A 20978-nucleotide genomic window follows, 5' to 3' on the forward strand; every position below is an offset into this window, starting at 1 on the left:
TGTTTTATGAATATCATTGACTAGTTGTTTTAAATCCTGTGTCTCATCAGGATTTTTAATTTGTTCTTTTGGCTGAGCCATCTCTTCCTATTTCTTAGTATGACTTGTAATTTTTTGCTGATGTCTAGGTATCTCTGATTATGTTGGTGAGTTTACACTGATGGTCAGTTTCTCTCTCTTGCCTAGGATTATACTGTTGAGTGATTTTGTTTCACAGCTCTTCTTTGACTTTTGGACTTACTCTAAATCTATAAAGTTGTCCTGTTTAAGTTATCAAAATAGAGTGAAGGACCTACTAATGGTGCACAGACCAGATCCAAGGCAACCTGGGATAGGGACGAGAGATTCTTCAGAAAGCCTTTTTTCTCCTCCACTTTCCAGATCTGTAAACAGATGGCACTCTTTGGCAAACCTTTCCACGGGGGTGTCTGCAACTTCTTTTGGTTGGTATTTCTGTGCCAGTTAGATCCACAGTTCAAAGCTGGACCTGATGTTTATTCTTGCTGAGCATAAACCACAACCAGACCTCTTCCACACCTTCCCTCTTCCCAGAGAGGAAAACACCTGCTTCTTTCTCAGTGATAGGCTTTACCAATGCTATCACTCCTTGCCATGTGAGTGAGTAATTTACAGTTTTCGTTTCAGCTTCTTCATGTCTCTGTCCCACTCCCTTCCAGGACGATGTGTGGTTTTCCCTGGTCTGCAAATCCCCAATGCAGCTGCTTCAGTCAGATTCTGCCCTTTCTTCACTGGCTTTTGTAAGTGGGTTGAGCCCTACTGACCTACCTCAATACCATCTTCCTGGAACTCTATGTGTATCTTAAAATGGATTTTATTTGGAACCTGGGGAGCCTACTTGAACTGTATATTTGGTGTTGTTTGTTTTGTTTTATGTTGTTTAATTTCTGGAAAGATTTTTCTTTTTTTTTTCTAATTACACATTTGATTATCGATTCTTTTCCTATCATCCTAGTTTTTTCTCAGGATCTCTTTTCTCACCAAAACAGCATAATACTTTCCAATAGGTGGTATTTGAATGTTTGTCATCTAAATGAAGGAATATGTTTATAAACAAAAATAGGATGATTGATCAGATGACTAAAGAGATAACTACCAGAAAGTTGGACTTGTGGTTCTGAAATATTAGAAAAAATTAGGCTATAAATGTAGATTTATAATTTTTTTCCTCATTGATAGTGGACATTATAGGGGTGGACAGGATCACCTGAGATTAAAATATATATCAGAGAGTGAAGAAGGCTGGAAACAGTCCTAGCTTTGTGCTGAGGAGTCACCTGAGGATGGAAGTAAGATGGGAAGAAAACAAGGCAAATTTCCACTAACTTAATATATTTATTGTTTTTTTCTCTTCGCTCATCTCCAGAGTCTCAGAGATATACTTCCAACTGAAAGAAATGAATGAAAAGGTATCTTTTATAAAGAACTCCTTACTGTCTTTGGACAGCCAGGTGGGACACTTGCAGGACCTCTCTGCCCTGACTGTGGATACTTTAAAGGTCCTTTCAGCTGTTGACACCTTGCAAGAGGAGGAGGCTCTCCTGGCCAATAGAAAGCATTCTGTTTGCAGAAAACTTCCTCACAGCTGGAGCAATATCATCTGTGCAGAGGTTCTGGGAAGCATGGAGATCTCTGAGGAGAAGACATACCAGTACTATAGCATGCCCCCTTCTTTGCTGCAGACCTTGGCCAGAGGCCAGCATCCCCCAAGAGGGCAGAAGAGGCCACTTCTTGAGATTGAAGATAGTCAGAGAGAGGCTCCCAAAGTAAGAAATGGCCAGAAAAAGCAAGAAACAAAAAATGGTATAGTTGCTTCTAGGATGTCCCCTAACAGGCAAGCACACTCAAAGTATGGCCAATTCTTCCCAGTTCCTTCTTGTCCAAAGCAAGTTCCTTATACAGCAGAAACTGCTTTGTCTTGCTCCAGACCCTTTGTGGAAGCAGGGGCAGATGCCCTGGCAACTGAACAGGCTACCCAGAGTGAGGTCCCCATTCATCTGACTTGGCAGACACCAATTGTCTCAGACCTGGCATCAGTAGCCAACCACAGGGAGCAGTACAGGCCCTTTACTCAAATACCAGCCAAACAAGACAAGGGGGAGCAATTCCAATCCACTTTGAGTTCCACACCTGCCCCCATGAAAGTGACCTCCCTTCCTTCTCAAACCGAGAGCATGAGAACTGGTGGTGGATACGTGAACTGGGCATTTTCCGAAGATGATGAAACTGGCGTGTTTAGCATCAAGAAAAAATGGCAAACCTGCTTACCCTCCACTTGTAACAGTGACTCCACCCAGAGTGGACAATGCCAGATGCAGATCCGGGCCAGATCCCTATCCAATAACTCAACAAGATCAGCCCAGAGTAGTGATTGCTCAGAGGAGGAACCGGGGCTCCAGCCAAACACATCCTTCTGGATCAATCCTCTGCACAGAACCAAGCCGTTTGTTAGAAGTCATAGTTTTAGATTCCATAAAGAGGAGAAATTGATGAAGACCTGTAAGATTAAAAGTAAGAAGTAAATTTTTTGGATTTAAAACCATTTCTGTTAAATCTTTTGTATTGCTACCAGCTTTTAAAAAATCTGTGACTTTTGACTGCATTCCCATTCTTCCCATTCTCTCAATTTTTTCTATAAAACAAAATCATTCTCCCATACAGTCTTAAACTTTCTGTCTCTTAAACCATTTGCCTTACAGAGCTTTCACCGTCCTCAGAGATAGAGCAGTCACCATGGGTCAGAGCAAAATTGCTAACCAAGGACAAGAAATTGTCGAAGAAAAAGAAAACACAAAGACTACAGGTGCCAGTAAGTATACCCATAATCTGTCTTTCAGATTTTTCACAATCGAGGTAGTGGCCTATCTTGGCTTGTTTTCTCTTTTTTCCCCCTCTCTCTTTTTAAATAAAGTGCATGTACATGAAATAGCATTGTCCTGGAAGGAGTGAAGATATACATTTGAAACTCTTCAGAGTGGATAGATCACTATTTATCTACTCACATGTTGAAGTACATTTGGATTGTTGCCAGTTTTTGGTTATTCTGAACAAAGCTGCTGTGAACATTTGTGTACAAGTCTTTGCATGGACTTGTGTTTCCCATTTCTCTTGGTAAATACCAAGGAATGCCATGTCAGGGTTGCATGGTAAGTGCATATGTTTAACTATTGATGAAAGTACTAAAATATTTTTCAAAGGGGCTTTCTTGCATTCCCACCAGCAGTGTATAAGAGTTCCATTTGTTCCACATCCTCATCAGTCCTTAGTATGCTCAATCTTTTACATTTTAAGCATTCTAGTGGGTGTCTAGTGGTATTTCATGGTGGTTTTAATTGGCATTTCTGTAGTGACTAATGCTGTTAAACATTTTTTCATATTGCCACCATATATCGTATTAGGTAACATGTTTGTTCAAATCTTTTGCCCATTTTAAAAAACTGGGTTGCTTGTCTTATTAATTTATAAGAGATCTTTATATTTTGTAGACAAGTCCTTTCTTGGGTACATGTTTTGCAAATATTTTCTGAGCCTATGGCTTGTCTTTTCATTTTTGTAAATGTTCTTTGAAGAGCATAAATTTTATTTCGATGATGTTCAATATTTGATTTTTTCTTTTATAATTTATGCTTTTGGCATCATATTTAACAAAGTTTTGCCAAACCCAAGATCACAAAGATTTTTCCCTATGTTCTTCCAGGAGTATTATAGTTTTAGTTCTTATATTTAAGTCTAGAAGCCATTTTGAGTTAATTTTTTTGTATGGTGATAGGTAAGTGTTGATATTTTTTCCTCCGTCCCTCCTTCTCTCTCTCATTCCTTCCCTCCCTTCCTTTCTTCCTTTTCCTTTTTTGTTGTTTTTACACATGGATACCAAATTATTTTACCATCACTTGATAAAAAGATAATCTTTTCCCTATTGAATTGTCTTGGCAACTTTGTTGAAAATTAATTGACTGTATAAAGCAGATCAATATATGTGTGGATCTATTTCTGGCTCTTGAGTCTATTCCACTTGTTTATATGTCTATATGCCAATACCACACTATATTGAATACTTTACATAATTTTATAATAAGTATTGATGTCATGTATTGTAGGTCTGCCAACTTTATTCTTTTCCAGTTTTTGTGGCTACATTAGGTCCTTTGAATTTCCATATAAATTTAGAACCAGCTTGTCAATTTCTACAGAAAAGCCTATTGGGACTATGTATCAAAATTGCTATGAATCTACATTTCAATTTGGGGGGAACTAATATTTTAACAATAGCAAGTCTTCTGGTCCAAAAAAATGATATATCTATCTATTAGGTCTTCTTTAATTTCCCTCAGCAATATGTTGCAGTTTTCAATGTACAAGTCTTAAAATTTTTCATCAGATATATTCCTAAATATTTCATACTTTTGATGTTAGTGTAAATGCTATTTTTTAAAGATTTATTTATTTATTTTCTCCACTTCCCCTTCTCCCACCCTGCTCTTTTTGCGTCTGTGTTGTCTTCTCTTCTTATTTTCTCTCCTCTAGGATTCACCAGGATTTGATCCTGGAGATCTCTGCTGGGGAGAGAGGTTCCCTGTCAATTGTGCCACCTCAGTCCCTGGTTTCTGCTGGCTTCACACTGACTCTCCTCTTATCTCTCTTTTGATGTGTTATCACCTTACTGCATGACTCACTTGTGTGGGGCACTGGCTCACCATGCAGGCACTTGTGTGGGTACTGGCTTGCCATGCAGGCATGCTTTCTCTTCTTTTTCAGCAGGAGGTCCCAGGGATTGAATCCAGGTCCTCCCATATGGTAGGTAAAAGCTCTATCACTTGAGCCAGATCCACTTCCCTTAAAATTTTTAATTTCTGATTATTTGTTAGCAGTATGTAGGAATATATTTTTATATTGACCTAACATCTACAAACTTGCTAAACTCACTTGTTTGAGTGGGTTTTATGTAGTTCCTTAGATTTTTTAATACAAATGATCACATGTTATATACAAATAAAGATAGTTTTACTTTTTCCTTTATGATCTTGATGTGTCTTTCTTTCCAGTCTGGTTATGTTTTATTTCTTTTCTTGCCTGATTACACTGGCTAGATCCTCTAGTAAGACTTTCAGTAGAAATAGTGAAAGCAAGCATGCTGTCCTTGTTTCTGTCCATAGGGGAAAAACATTGTCTTCTACCATTAAGTTTGATGTTAACTGTAGAATTTTATGTAGATGCTCCTTATCAGGTCGAAGAACTTCTCCTCTCTTCCTAGTTTTCTGAAAAATTTTAGTAATGGACGTTGGCATTTGTCAAATGCTTTTTCTGCATCTACTTAAATGATTATGGCTTTTCCTTTTTATTGTATCAATATGAATAGTTACATTAATTAATTTTAGAATGTTGCAATTAGTGTTTAAAATGTTAAATCAACCTTTTTGGCATGAACCCTACTTGGTCATGATTTATTATCTTTTATAATATATAGTTGTATTTGCTTTGCTAAAATTTTGTTAAGAGGTTTTGCATTTGTATTCTGTTTTGAAAAATGAGAAACGTTATTTTTAGAGCAGATGTAGGTTTATAGAAAAATTGCGCAGAGTACAGAGTTCCTGTATACTTCCTTTTCCCCTCTATATTCTTGAAAGATATAGGTCATTAGTTATTTCTTCTTATCTTTATCTGTTTTTGGTATAGGATGATATTGGCCTTATGGACTAAGTTGGGAAGTGCTCCTTCCTCTTCAGTTTTCTGGATGGTTTTGTGTAGAGTTGTATCTTAAATAGCCAATATAATTAACCAGTGAAACCATCTTTGTGGGAAAGCTTTTAACTAAAATTCAGTTTCTCCAATAGACATAGAGCTCTTCAGGTTGTCTGATTTTTTTTTAGTGAGTTTTGTGTCTTCTAAGGAATTTTCCTATTCCATCTAAGTTGTTAAAGTTATTGTCATAAAGTTGTTCATACTAATATTCTCTTATTGTTCCTTTTATTGTTTGTGGAATCTGTAGAGAGACATTACCTCTATCATTCTAATATTTTAAATTTATATTTTCTCTTTTTGTTTCCTGATCATTCTGGCTAGAGGTTTATGTTTTATTCATCTTTTCAAAAAAACAGCACTTGGTTTCATTGATCTTTTTTCTCTGTTTTCTATTTCTTTGATTTCTGCTCTTTGCATATTCCTTGTTCTGGTTCTTTGAGTTTAATTTGCTTGTCTTTTTCTAATTTTTTAAAATGGAATCTTCAGTCATTGATTTGATGCTTTCTTCTATTCTTTTTTTTACTTTATTTTATTAAATTGTCCTTTTTTTTTTAAAGATACATAGATCACAAAAAATGTTACATTAAAAAATATAAGACATTCCCGCATACCCACATACCCCGCCCCCACTCCTTCCACATCAACAACCTCCTTCATCATTGTGGCACATTCATTGCATTTTGTGAATTCATTTTGGAACACTGCTGCACCGCATGGATTATAGTTTACATTGTAGTTTACACTCTCCCTCAGTATATTCAGTGGGTTATGGCAGGATATATAATGTCCAGCATCTGTCCCTGCAATATCATTTAGGACAACTCCAAGTCCCAAAAATGCTCCCACATCTCACCTCTTCTTCCCTCGCCCTGTCCTCAACAACTACCGTGACCATTTTTTCCAGATCAATGCTACAGTTTCTTCTATTACTAGTCACAGTAGTTCTATAGTAGAATAGCAGTAAGTCCACTCTAATCCATATTTTACTTCTCCATCCTGTGGACCCTGGGATGGCGATGTCCATTCCACCTCTATATTGAGAGGGGGCTTAGATCCCACATGGTTGATGAATGTGATTCTTCTGCTTCGAGTTGTAGGCACTCTAGGTTCCCTGGTTTGGTGATTGACCATCTTCACCTCCCTGTTAGCTGACCTGTGCAAGACCAACAAACTGGAGACTAGGAGCTGCAACTCTTCTGAGGCTCAGGGCCCAGCTTGTATTTAGTGCCATAAAATTTTCTAAGCATGGTTTCAGCTGTATACTACAAATTCTAATATGTTATATTTTCATTCTGTGAATTCCTTTATTTATTTTTGGGAAGCCTTAAATCTGAATTAGTAATGCTACAGGATTTCACTTTTCATGGTCTTAACTCCCTGCTTCATTTTTCTATTCTACCTTTATATCTTCATGTGCATCTTTGGGTGCATCTTTAAAAATCACTTCAGCTCTTTTTATAATAAGTGGAAACAGAGGTAAGTATTGAGACAGTGATGTAAAATCACCTTTTGGAGGAGAGATTTTTCTCTGTAAGAAAGACTCTTCTTTCAGGGGAAATTCCTTGCACTGCTGGAATACCATGCAATATGAAATTAAATAAATTTTTTTTAATAGCTCAAATGGCTGGAGTTCAACTAGAAATTGCAACCGAACTCAGGTACTAATAACCTACACTTACGTATTGCTTTGTATTTTCTTTTTTTTTTTTTAAAGATTTATTTTTATTTATTTAATTCCCCTCCCCTCCCCTGGTTGTCTGTTTTCTGTGTCTTTTTTTTGCTGCGTCTTGTTTCTTTGTCCGCTGCTGTTGTCGTCAGCAGCACGGGAAGCGTGGGCGGCGCCATTCCTGGGCAGGCTGCTCCCTCCTTCGTGCTGGGCGGCTCTCCTTATGGGTGCACTCCTTGCGCGTGGGGCTCCCCTACGCGGGGGACACCCCTGCGTGGCAGGGCACTCCTTGTGCGCATCAGCACTGCGCATGGGCCAGCTCCCACATGGGTCAAGGAGGCCCGGGGCTTGAACCGCGGGCCTCCCATGTGGTAGACGGACGCCCTAACCACTGGGCCAAAGTCCGTTTCCCATGCTTTGTATTTTACCAAGCACTTTGCCCATTTGCTCTCTGTCCCTGAGAAGGACATAAGACAGCCATTATTTTTGCGTCTTTATTATTTTAAGTTGAACGGAATGAAGCTCAGAGACATTAAGCAACTTGCCAAGGTTCAGGTAGCTTCTAAGTGACAGAACTAGAATTCCATTACAGGTTCTTTTGGCTGCAAACCTTGTTTTTTCCTCCCTATTCTGATGGTTCTCATTGTGGTCCCTTCTCAGCAGCATGAGCATTCGCCAGGAAACTTAGAAATATAGCACCTGCCCCCCCGCCCCGACCTACTGAATCAATAATCTTGGGGTTGGGTAATGCTGATAGGCATGCAAGTTTGAGAACCCCCTGAACCCCACACAGTGGTTCTCAATCATGACTGTAAAGAGAAATCATATTGATGCCTGCCTCCTGACAGCCAGAGAGATGGGAGTTTTTTCAGAGCTTCCCACTGCTCTTTGCCTTGGTGCTTCCACCAACGTTATTCAAAAGGTTTTCAGATTATGGTCACTGTGTTCCAATGTGTGTCTTTCTCTCCAGGTCATAACAGTCAACACATGCTCTCAAAGCGACCAATTAAATTCAGAGGCAGGAGAAAATAACATCTCTGGAGAAGAGGAGTGCAGCAAAAACTGGCTCACAGTGTCCAAATTTAGTCAGATAAGTAAGTAACAGTCTATGTCTTGGATTCCAAGAATAGTTCCCTTTTACAGTTTTCTCAATATTTCATCTTTTGACCACTGATGGTCCCTGGTATTCTTTAATTTTCATGTTTTTAAATTTTACGAAAAGAACAAAATTTTCGTTTGTTTAATTGTGTAGTTATAGGGATCCAGAGAGAAAAAATTAAGATTTAGAAAGTCTCTTATATCAGAGCTGTTGAGCCTGACTCAGAATGTTTTTCCCAGAGAGCATTCATTTGGTCTTATTGATGGGAGACAGGGAAAGTAGGGATGTGCCTAATTTGATAAATTCTTAAGATTCCTCTGAATGCTACTCAGAACTTGATGCACAGAGGTATAGTTGGTTATTTAGTGTGGTCTACACACAGTGCTTATTTTTTGGGCAATATAACTTAAGCTTAATAAGAATGGTGTTCATAGAGGAGAGATGATGTATTGACCACAGGAACAAAGATTATGACTTGGTGTAGAATTTGAAATAATCCCAGACAAGTGAGGTGAGGGCACATTGCGAATAGTATTGAAAGCAATGATGTGAACTTTGAACTTCTTGCATTAGATTGTAGGGGACCTTTATTGATTTTTAAACTGAGGGGACTATTTGATTAAGGATTCATAAAGATTTAAAATGATTTGAAGTACTAAACTTAAGATACAAATAGACATTGTATTGAAATTTATGTTGTTACGCCTTTTTATTTTTAATTTAATTTTTAAAAGATATTTAGATTACATAAATGTTACATAAAAAATGTAGGGGATTCCCATATTCCCTACTTCCTACCCCTTCCCACTATCCCATATTCACAACATCCTTCATTAGTGTGGTACATTTGTTACAATTGATCAAGACATGTTGGAGCATTGCCTCTAAGTGTGGTTTATAAGTTACATTATAGTTTAAACTCTCACCTGCACAATGTTTTAAGTTATAACAAATATATAATGACCTATATCTGTCATTGTAATGTCATTTAGGACAATTCCAATGTCCCAAAAATGTCCATATTGCACCTGTTTTCCCCCTCCCTCCCCTCAGAACCTCTTGTGACTACTGCCTCCACATCAATGATAAAAGTTCTTCCATTGCTAGAATAACAGTAAGTCTGTAGTAGAATGACAGTAAATCTATTCTAGTCCATCATTCATTTCCCAGTCCTTAGGATTCTGGGCTGGTAATGCCCACTCCATCCCTAATTGAGAGAGGCTAAGATCCTATGGGGCAGATGGATGGGACTACCTTGCTTGCAGTTGCATGACTTACTCTTTTCCTTGGGATGGTCATTTTCCATCATCATTTCCTTGTTAGTTGTCCTGGGCGAGTCCAGTGAACTTTAGAGTAGGTGTTACAACTCTGTTAAGATTTTGGGCCCTTCTGGCACATGGACAGCCCAAAGATTTAAGTATCTCGGACATAAACCTGTCTACTCAAGTAGTAACTATCAGTGAAAATAAAAGGGGCAGAGGAGCCATATGTAGGGAAACCACGGCTGAGTCCAACTCTGTTGTACTGGGGAGCATAGAGTCCAAAGTAGAGCCCACTGGCAGGGCACCAAACTCCTGAACTGTGAGCCCTGCCTGTAGTGTCTGGATGTCTCCAGAGCCCTCAGGAGTCCCACTATTTGAGGCAATATTTACTGTGGCAGTCAATGAGATCCTGCTGAGACATGCATAGGCATAACCTCTGGAATGAACTCCTGACTCACTTTGAAGTCTCTTAGCCATATAAATTCATTTGTCATTACACTTTCCTCCTTTTGGTCAAGGTCTTTTTCTAGTTGCATTGTTATCTGGTGCTTGGTAGTAATCCCTTGGGGCCAGAGAGGGTCATCCCCAGGAGTCAAGTCCCATGATGGGGGCGGGGGGAGAGGAGAGAGGTAATGCTAAGTTTGGCTTAGAAAGAGGTCACATTTGAGCAACAGGGGGGCTTTCAGGAGGTAACTCTTAGGCAATCTGTAATACTAGGCTAAGTTTCAATTTCAAAAGAAGAGGTTCGTAAGTACTGCCGTCAATATCAAGGGCCCATCAATGGTCCAACCTCCTTCACTAGTCACAGTCTGTACTCAGGGGATTCGTACTGTCCCAGTAGAGAATGTGTGTTATGTCTTTTTAAAACCCTGCTTGTTTTTTCATGATGTATGTTTATATCATTGTTTCTCAACCAGGGGTACTTTTGCTCCCCTCTGCCCTGCAACATTTGGCACTATTTTGGTTGTTACAAGCTGGGGGACATTACTATTGGCATCTAATGGGTAGAGGCCAGGTATGCTACCAAACATCCTATGAAGCATAGGACAGCACCTCCCCCCCCCCAAAAAAAGAATTATTCGGCTAAAAATGCCAATACAGAGGTTGAGATACCCTGATTTATATTTTTAAAATGCTTAATTTTCACTTAAGTCACTGAGAATCAAGTAGATTTGGAGCTGAAAGAGATATTAGAAATTAAGTAATTCAGCACCCACCAATTTATACATATGGCTCAAGAGCTTGTCTTGCCCCACATCACACAGTCTCCTAGAGATCATAATTTTGAATATTTAAATCCTGTGCTTGAAGAAATGGTTTGGGATTAATTATAGATTTATTCGTTTTACTTATAGATACTATATACTATATATCATGTATTTTTATTTTTTATAAATAACATAATCCCTATTTAGTTTATTGCATATGGTTCTTATTTACATTATTTCTTTCCAGTGATGTTCAAGTAGTGAAAGGTGAGGGTGACAGGAGAGTTTTGATAAAGAATCTCATTAAATCAAACAATCAGAAGGGGACAGATGACCTAAGTTACAGGCTGACCCCAAAGGCCTTGCTAGTCTGAGGAAGTGATAAGGCCCAATATCTTCCTTGAAACATGCCCTGAGTTGAGAATTGAAATGCATCCAAGTAAAATATTAATTGAAAAAGAATTAAAAAATAAAAGTTGGGGGGAGGCAAATGCTCTGTTCTCTTTGTACACAAAAATATGGTTTTATAAAAAGGCTTAGTATATTTTTAGCTTTTCCTACAGGTATCTACAGGTATTTTATTTGAATTATAATACTTCATATTTATCATAATTTTATGATATTCCAATATTATAAATAATAGCATATATAAAATTTTTTTATTTTCTAATAGGCTTTGTGCACTTCTTATATATATTTTCAAGCACTTACCAAAGGAAAAAAATGCAACTGTTACCTCCTACATTCAGTCAGTGACTCTTAATAAGCATTATTCTCAGAAATAGTCCATCCAGCCATTTATTAAGGAATTATTGGGCATCTTTTATATGCCAGGAATTCTGTCAGTACCAAGTATAAAAATTAATAATAATTAGCAGGAAGTGGACTTGGCCCAATGGATAGGGCATCTGCCTACCACATGGGAGGTCCGCAGTTCAAACCCCGGGCCTCCTTGACCCGTGTGGAGCTGGCCCACGTGCAGTGCTGATATGCGTAAGGAGTGCCGTGCCACGCAGGGGTGTCCCCCGTGTAGGGGAGCCCCAAACGCAAGGAGTGCACCCCATAAGGAGAGCCGCCCAGCGCGAAAGAAAGGGCAGCCTGCCTAGGAATGGTGCCACACAAACGGAGAGCTGACGCAACAAGATGACACAACAAAAAGAAACACGGATTCTGGTGCCGCTGATAAGGATAGAAGCCGTCACAGAAGAACACACAGTGAATGGACACAGAGAGCAGACAACTGGGGGTGGGGAGGGGAAGGGGGGAGAAGTAAATAAATCTTAAAAAAGAAACTTGTTTAAAAAATAATAATAATTAGCCTTTTATTTATTTATTTTATAAGGTATTATTTTTTAAAATTTATTTCTCTCCCCTTCCCTCCCCCACCCTGGTTGTCTGCTCTCTGTGTCTGTTTGCTGCGACTTGTTTGTCTGCTTCTGTTGTTGTGAGCGGCATGGGAATCTGTGTTTCTCTTTGTTGCGTCATCTTGTTGTGTCATCTCTCCGTGTGTGCAGCGTCTTTCCTGGGCAAGCTGCACTTTCTTTCGTGCTGGGCGGCTCTCCTAATAGGGCACACTCCTTGCGCGTGGGGCTTCCCTATGCGGGGACACCCCTGCATGGCTCAGCACTACTTGCGCGCATCAGCACTGCACAAGTGCCAGCTCCACACAGGTCAAGGAGGCCCTGGGTTTGAACCGCGGACCTCCCATGTGGTAGATGGACGCCCTAACCACTGGGCCAAGTCTGCCGCTCAATAATTAACCTTTTAAAGAAGAGGCTAAAAATTAAACTTATTTGATGGCCTCCTTCTCTTCCTCTCTCCTTTCCTCTCTCTCTCCTTTCCTCCCTCCCTCCCACCTTCTGTGATGCGTAATGCAGTTGTTAAGGAAGGATCCCTAATAATTTTGAATTAGAATTTCATGCACTTCAATAAAGCTTGGGAGAAGGGGTGGAGAGGAAGGTAAATGTAAAAAGTAAAATACTAAAGGTCTTGTTTTATTGGAGGAGAGATTATGGATAATTTAATTCTTGAATTTGATAGAGAAATATGTTTGTTATAACTGTGAAGAATAGAAATAGAATATGTAACTTTCAACCAGTAGAGAAATAAAAGAATAAAAGAAATTTGATAAAACTTGGTAAAAACATAAGGAGGATGGGGAATGGATGTAGCTCAGTGTTTGAGAACCTGCTTCTCATGTATGAGCTCCTGGGTTCAATCTCTGGTACCTCCTAAAAAAAAATAAAACAAAACATAAAGAGGAAACTACATCCAAGTTTAGGTGAATGTACTTTGTTCAGATTTTTCTACTTGGGACCTATGATTTGAATGTAAAACATTTTCACGTATTCTTTAATTTCTCTTCCTTTTTACAAGGTCTAGAACCTTACATCTATCAGAAAATGAAAACTAAAGAAATCACACGACACACTGCTCAAGCCAATGATCATCTAAAGCATTCTCAAGAGGTAAAAACATTTCAATCATTTTTGTGATAGCACTCAGGTACGCAACTCTTCTCTAACTCTTGACTGTGTCTGTTTTACCTTTATGTCCCTTATTTGGCTTCTACTCTTTATCAGCATTAAATTAAAATTTTGTTTTGAAGCAATCAATTGGATCTTTGCTCTAATTTTTCAACTCCCCCATTTAATTTTTTCCTTATTATTCTACTTTATGAAATCTACCTAGCCAAACAATAATTTATCCTGCAGGTGTTTAACATGAAGAAGAAAGAAAGATTTTTGAAACTATTTTGGAATATATCGAAGTTTTCGGTTTGAAGAAAAACAAGATATTGTCAATAGAATTTAAAAATAGATCTACAGTGATGGATACAGGCCTATTTCACCAAAAATTTATAAAAATGTATAGTCTAAAATGTAAACCATAATATAACCAAAAATTTATAAAAGTGTACAGTTTAGAATGTAAACCATAATGGAACCATGGTTAGTAGCTATGTTTCAATATCTGTACATCGTTGTAGCAAATGTAACATCCACATGTAAAAAGATCAGTGCTGGGAAGGGGGAAAAGATTTTGATGTTGGGTATATAGGAGTCCCCTATATTCAATATTGACTTTACTGTGACCTAAAACTTTTTCGAAGACATAATAATAATAAAAAATAAGGATGTAAACACCGAGGAAGAAATGGAAGAGATTACCATGCCACTGTACATCAGGGCAAGACCTTTGACAGTGATGAAAGGCAAAAAGTCAAAAAAAAATTTTATGGTATTTTTCATTTTTTAATACCCCACTTTATTTTTATTTTATTTTAGCTTTTTTTTTTTTAAATAGATCTAGAATCAAGTTACAGAAACTACTGGGAGACAGATTTCAGCCCAATTTGGAGAGGAACTTTTATAACTGGTGCTTCCTCAGGATAGAATTGGTTATTTCCAGAGGTAGTAAGCTCCTTAGTCCTGTAGTTAATCAAACATAGGCTGAGTTAACCCCTTTGTCTCAGTGATGGAGGAGATTCAGGCTTCACAGGTTAAAGGGCCCTCGTCGTTTCTCCTCTCTGAGAGTCTCTGATTTTGCACTTTGTTTTCTTACCGTCTACAGATATCTGGTTGGTTTTAGTGCCATCCTTCATGTGGGGAGCATGATCTAGTTAGAGTAACCCAAGAAAACTGATTTTCCTCTTCGTTTGAACATAATCTGTATGAATTTGAAAACTATACATATACTAACAACCTCAGATGTTCTTGTGGGAATCTAATCCATGAAAGGCTTTGAACATAAAATATAAGGCTACTTGAGGGTAATTAGGGACAGGAGCCTGTATTCAAATCCTGACTCTGTCACTTCATTACAGAACTATGTACATCAATTAACCAAGGATGCCACTTCATTACAAGACTATATGCATCATTTAACCAAGGAGATTCACAGGTCATATCTCTAAAATGGGGCTAACAACACCCTTGCACTGATTATTGATAGTGGTGAACAGAAAAAACTGTGAATGTCTTGGAGTAATGTCTGGGATATGGCTGTTAAATCTGAATAAGAAAAAGAACAAAATAAATGCATGGTAGCATTTTTTTTTTAAATAGCTAGGATAGTAGAGAGTTTATCACCACTTAAATTACAATCATCAACTGAAACAATAATTTATTGATGGTAGGACATGGGATGAAATGAGAGATGTTGCCTAGCAACTGTGACCTTCACCTCTTTTTTCTTGTCATTAATGGATTTTGCACTTTCATCCCATTTCTGTAAAAACTTTTATCTGTTACATTTTCTTAGCTATCCCCGTAAAAGTATTTTCATTCTAAGTCCATCAGCATTTTGAATTATGCTTCAATTGTGCTATCACTATGTACCTTTCTACCTTGGGTTTCATATGTTAATAAAAGAAGAAATACTGAGCTAGAGAAAAGAAAAAAGAAACCTATCCTCTACCAAGCGTGCTTTGCAGATGTATTGCTGGAGGCTGGGATGAGAGTTTGTTGAGTGCACATGTAATGATCTTTCCCTTCTGCTCAGGATCTTAGCAAAAACTCTCTGTGGAATTCCGGATGCACTAACCTCAACAGGAACTTTCTGTGAGTATTCCTAAATGTCTCTCTTTACGTGTCTCTATCTTCTGTGCTTTAACTTGATTGGGAGCAGAGGTTAGAAGGAGAAGAGTACTGTCAAATGACAATATTTGTCTTTTGTTAACTAGAATGAAAATAATTTATTCTCCATATTTCCCTGTTTCTGAGTACAAGATTTCACCTCTGTGCCTTTTGAAAATACAATGAGACGTTTACTCCTACAACAACTTAAACATTTGCCTTTTCAATGTCAAAAATCACCAACAGAGTAATGATTACTATATTTTCTTTATAGATAGGATTGTGTATTTATATTAAAGAGTAGAAATAAATCTGTCTTGCTTAAAGAAAAAGATGTAGGTAGATTGAAGAATTGGTATGTTTATTCTTTAGTTTTAAAAGTAATTCTTTTTTCCCAAGCTTTTCCGTTTAGTTTATGGGATTGATCTTTTAAAATTTTTGCCTTTGATTTTTCAGTAGCATCCTAATTGTTTGTCAAAACAATACCTCTGAGAATGATTGAGACAGAGAGAGAACTCACATGCTCATGGACTTGAGCAGCTCTTGGAATTTTATTTAATCTGAGAATAAATTTGAAAATCAAGCGAGCAAGAATTATTGTTTTATGTGTAGTGTTTTCTATATTTTTCCCATTTACATCATCAAATTAGCTGTCCCTCTGTAGGAGAGAGAATTCAAAAGCTTCTTATTCTACAGAAGGGCCAGGTGACCCCAAGCAGGTAGCAGGGGCCTTTCAGCTTGCATTTAGCTCATTTGAGGTAGGCTTTTCTCTAGGGCTCCCATCACTGCGCCTCTGTGCAACCTGCCTCCAGACCCATGTGAGCACGTCACTTTCTTCACCAAAAGGTTCAGTAGTTTGTGTTCATGTGGAGTAGTGGGTTATTGCAGCATGAAATTAAACAATAATTGTGATTGTACTTTCTTCCCTAAGGACCTGAAATACTGGCGATATTCTTTGCTTGCATTTATTCAGACTTGCCCGTGGCCAGTTGTGCGCTTGAGCAGGGCAAATAACAATTTAAAGAGAGCTAATTTCAGCTTTTGAACATTCAGGGGCCACGTGGGCTAATGAAACTGATTTGTAGGCTTGTCCAGAGACATTCACAGATTCATTTGTAGGCATCTGCTTTGCATAGTTCAGGAACCCTTTGCTTTAATTGATCCAGAGCAACATAAACACAGTTAAATCTTGTCTATGTTGTGTGATAGCCAATTAACAAACAAACAAACAAACAAACAATTGCTTTTAGTTAGCTTAGGGAATCCAGTAACTGACTTACATGCATACCTAGTGCTCATTTTTCTATGAAAATAATTGTAGAACTATAAACTATTTCTCTATTGATGAGGATATTGGTCAAGTGTAACTGGTCATTTTCTTTTGTTGTTACTGTTTCACATTCTTTGAACATTGGGAGAGTTAAAGCATTATCTAAACAACTTTTTTTCAAACAGGTTGAGCAGTTCAAATGGAGTTGACAGTAAGTTTTTTCACATTAAAACCTTTTATTTTTGCATCTTATTAGTGGTAAGGTTCCCTGTCCTGAGATTTTTGTGGTTTTTAAAATTCTATTTATGTTTTTTTTGTCTACTATACAAAGTAGAAGTTCAATAGAGAAGTAGAAAATTGAATGTCTTTCTCCAGATAAATGAGGAAACTGATACCCAGTTTAAAATTTTCAAAATTAATTTTTTTTACTGTGATTCTCTAGTTTTTCCTGTGAGTGATGCCATAACCACTGAGCTCATTTTGACTGTTCAACAACTCTTATTGCCACTCTTGTAGATATTGTTCATTAAGAACCATTTATGAGATTGTTTGTGCATTCCTTTACCTGTAGAGTTTTTCAGTAGGACTCCATGCCAAAATGGCTTAGGAGGTGCCTGAGCCGTGCGAGACAGCTCCCTGGCAAAGCCATTTTCATTAGCTACTTCACCATGGTTTACAAACTCCTTTCCATATCCCTGACCCTTCTGATGCAGGCTGGACACCTTCCTCTGCTAGGATCTTGTTCCCTCTAACTGTATTGGGTCAGTACCTCCCTCACATTGAGTCCTTCTCCTGTACTCACAAACATATTTACGTCATACCCAAGGCAAAAATCACCTTTTTCTTGATCTTGTCTAGCTTCTGACACTCCTATCCCTCACCTTCAAATGAAATAAAACAGTACTAACATTTGCTCTTCAGCCCACCATCCATGGTTTCTGTCCCCAGGACTCTACTGAAGCTCCACTCCAACTATTCAGTCCCATCTAACTTGTGGCATTTGAGGCTGATCATTTTATCCTTCTGGACAATCTCTCCTTTAAAAGTTTCCCTTAAGCTCTTTTGTGCTTGTCCTATTTTGTTGACTCACTCTTGGTCCCTCTGATAGCCAACTCTTTCTTCACCCAAGCTGGAAATCTTAGTCATTTGCAATCTCGCGTCCACCCCACCCCTCAGCTTTCAACCTTACTTTCTAACTCCATTTATCCCCAGGTATCTCTGAAAACTGTTTTGCTTCATACCACTGCTCCTGCCTTAAATTCTCCAACATTTATTTTCCTAAGAAAAAAGTGTATACTCTCTTTGTCCTTGATTTTGTGATATCATCCTGGTTGGTTTCTATCTCTTAACATTTTCCCATGTTCCTTTTGGAATTATCTTCCTGAATGATAAATCATCATTGACATAGAAATGTTCAATGGCTCCCAATTACTCGCAGGAGAAACTCAACCCCCTGAGATTTTCTCAATGCGCTTGAAAGGCCCCAGTCCAAATTTCCAGACTCCTATCCAGGATCATCCAGATCATACTTGATTTTCTTTTCTCACATCCCCACAACCAATTTATCAGTAAGTCCTAGTAAGTCCTTCAAAATATATCAAGAATCTGATCACTTGCCACCTCAACCATTCCCACTGTGATTAAAGCCACCAACATTTCTCCCCAGGACTGTAACAAAGCTTCCAATCTATTGCTCTCTAACAGTCTGTTTCCAGAGAGCAGTCAAAATAATCCTTCTAAACTGTAAGTCAAATTGAATCATGCCCCTGCTCAAAAGGCTTTCTTTCTCACCCTACTGATATGCTTCCCCCAACATTCCAGCCGTATTTCCTCTCTGCCCACTCCACGTTTGCCACACTGTCCTGCTTAAACATGTCAAGCATTGTCCTGCCTCAGTGATTTGGAAAAGTATTCTTTTGGAATACTCTTCATTCATCCATGTGGTTTACCCTATTTTCTTTAATTTCACTTTATCAGAGAGGCCTAACCCAACTGGCCTATATAAAATGGCAACCTCCCTGTCTTCCCCAGTCCCTCTTAACCTGATATATATATATATACATATATACACACACACACACTGTTCTTTATACTATATATTTACTTGTTTAATCTTTATTTTCTGTTTCCCTGTACAAGAATATAGGCAGAGAAGTTATCTGTTTTTATAATTCTTTTCCCCTCGAGCATAGACCAATGTCTGGCACATAGTAGATGCTCAATACATATTTGTTGAGTGAATGTGAACAGGGGGGCCTCACAGCTCCTTAAGTGATGAAGGTAGAATTGACACTCAGCTTTATCAATCTCAGATGCCCTTACCCTTTAAGTATTCCACACTCTTCATCTATGAAGGCCTTATCTTCGAGGTGGAATTAATGTGTGCCATAAACTTTTGGATACACCTCTACTGTATTACTTAGCAAACTGTATTGTGATTATTGTATGACCTTTTGAATTTTTGAAAGGCAGCATCTAAAAACTTAAGATAATATTATGATTATTATTGTGACTATTGTGATTATTGTTTATTGTAAACTATAAGAGTATATTTTCTCCTCTCTAGGGTAAGAACCATGTCTTATTCATATCCCTCATTCTTTCATACCTAGCATGACCCATAGTGGGCATTGTTTTTGTTTTTTTTTAATTGAATGATTTCAGAAAGAAACAATCTTTGCTGCTAATTTTACTTTTTACCAGGCACCCCCAACGGAGGGATTCTTGTTTCTTTCTTTATCCAGCAACTAGAAGCCTAAGAGGTCTGTGAAAATGGGCTCATTATGCTGTTCATTCTACCAGCTAAAAAGCAAGTGCCACCATGAGACTGAAATTCTCCATTTTAATTTTACTTTTATGAAATAGCGAGACTGTTGCAATGGGTTTCTTTGGACCCTTGTAATTTAGCACTTGAGCAGAAAGAAGAGAACCAGTTAAATTTGGAGGCAGTGTTCGCAACACACTGTCCTCTGTAACCAAACAAATCCCTTGGTGTCATACTTGCCCTTCCTTTCTTTGTTCCTGCAGTATCCCTCTTAATGTGTAATGTGTTTTCATCATATTGTTGTTATTTTAGGTCAGTGAAGTAGTCTGCTAATAATTTGGTATTAATAATGTCTTTATATGGGCACTGTATCTTGGTTGGGAGCTCAGAGAATTGTGCCCTGGGATATTGTGAAGTGTGATGGGCAGCTGAGAGCCTTCTGTAACCCAGAGGTGTAATTGGTTCAGAGGAAATACATCTCTGAGGCTAATATTACCTGTCTTTCTTCAATTCCCTATATAAATATGTTTGGAGATATTACATTGATGATTGGAAGCTGTCAGAATACCAGGCACAATAATGTGGTTAAAGGATATTAGGCAATCTTTTTCCAATATTGAAAAACCATTCTGATTAACCTGTTCAGTATCACTTTGAAGGCAATATATTCATAAGCATGTATTTATCTCTAGTCAAGTAATTAAAATGCCAATCTTCTTTATAATTTCAGAAATCTCAACCTCCTTAAAAAGTCCTCAAGAGCCTCACCATCATTATTCAGGTAGGATGCATGTGCACATAGGCATGCCAACTGAGCTAAACATCTGTGAATCTGCATTTGGAAACAGAAGCATTGATGAATCCCGTTACCTTGATATGGCTCCCAACTTGAAGAGTCATTGTTCACCCTGATGAGAAGAGCTTTCAGATTTCTTACCTTGCCGTTGGCTTGGGTAAACAAGTTGTTATGATTTAAGAGAGTTTGGATTTTTAACAAATGTTTGTTAATATTGGCAAGGTTTAAATTGTGAAGAGGAAAGATGACCTTGAGATCTGAAACTTCTTTGCACATGCAAAGCCAGAGATCTCGGTATTTTGGGTTGGAGAAGAGGCAGGCCTGAAAACAAGGCTTTGAGGGAGGGTTTATGCTGTCAGCAGGCCCTCAGGAAACGTGATCACTGAATAAATGCCAGCTCCACAGAATGAGTCCAACAAAGATGCCTTACAAAGATGTTATTAAACAAAGATGTCAAGGGTCTTGACTCTTTCAAACAACACCACTTCACAGTGCTTCAGTGCCTTTCTTTCGAAGTGGGAGCAATTGTGCTTGCCTTTCCTAAAGAACAGTCTGCCAAAGGACTAGTTGAAAATTCAG

General features: G+C 38.1%; 1 protein-coding gene across 3 annotated transcripts in view; it reads left to right on the forward strand.

Moving 5' to 3' along the window:
* The window catches only part of TRPM6 (transient receptor potential cation channel subfamily M member 6), a 160181-nt gene that overhangs the window by 116786 nt on the left and 22417 nt on the right, over window positions 1–20978 (forward strand). For all 3 annotated transcript variants that reach the window (XM_058301661.1, XM_058301664.2, XM_058301663.2), the window contains exons 26-32: window positions 1385–2529; window positions 2718–2827; window positions 8394–8517; window positions 13369–13460; window positions 15496–15554; window positions 17025–17050; window positions 20334–20384. In XM_058301661.1, the coding sequence (XP_058157644.1) occupies window positions 1385–2529; window positions 2718–2827; window positions 8394–8517; window positions 13369–13460; window positions 15496–15554; window positions 17025–17050; window positions 20334–20384 (1607 nt within the window). The remainder of the gene's footprint in view (window positions 1–1384; window positions 2530–2717; window positions 2828–8393; window positions 8518–13368; window positions 13461–15495; window positions 15555–17024; window positions 17051–20333; window positions 20385–20978) is intronic.

The sequence above is a fragment of the Dasypus novemcinctus genome, chromosome 8 (assembly GCF_030445035.2).
Source record: "Dasypus novemcinctus isolate mDasNov1 chromosome 8, mDasNov1.1.hap2, whole genome shotgun sequence".
Lineage (NCBI taxonomy): Eukaryota > Metazoa > Chordata > Mammalia > Cingulata > Dasypodidae > Dasypus > Dasypus novemcinctus.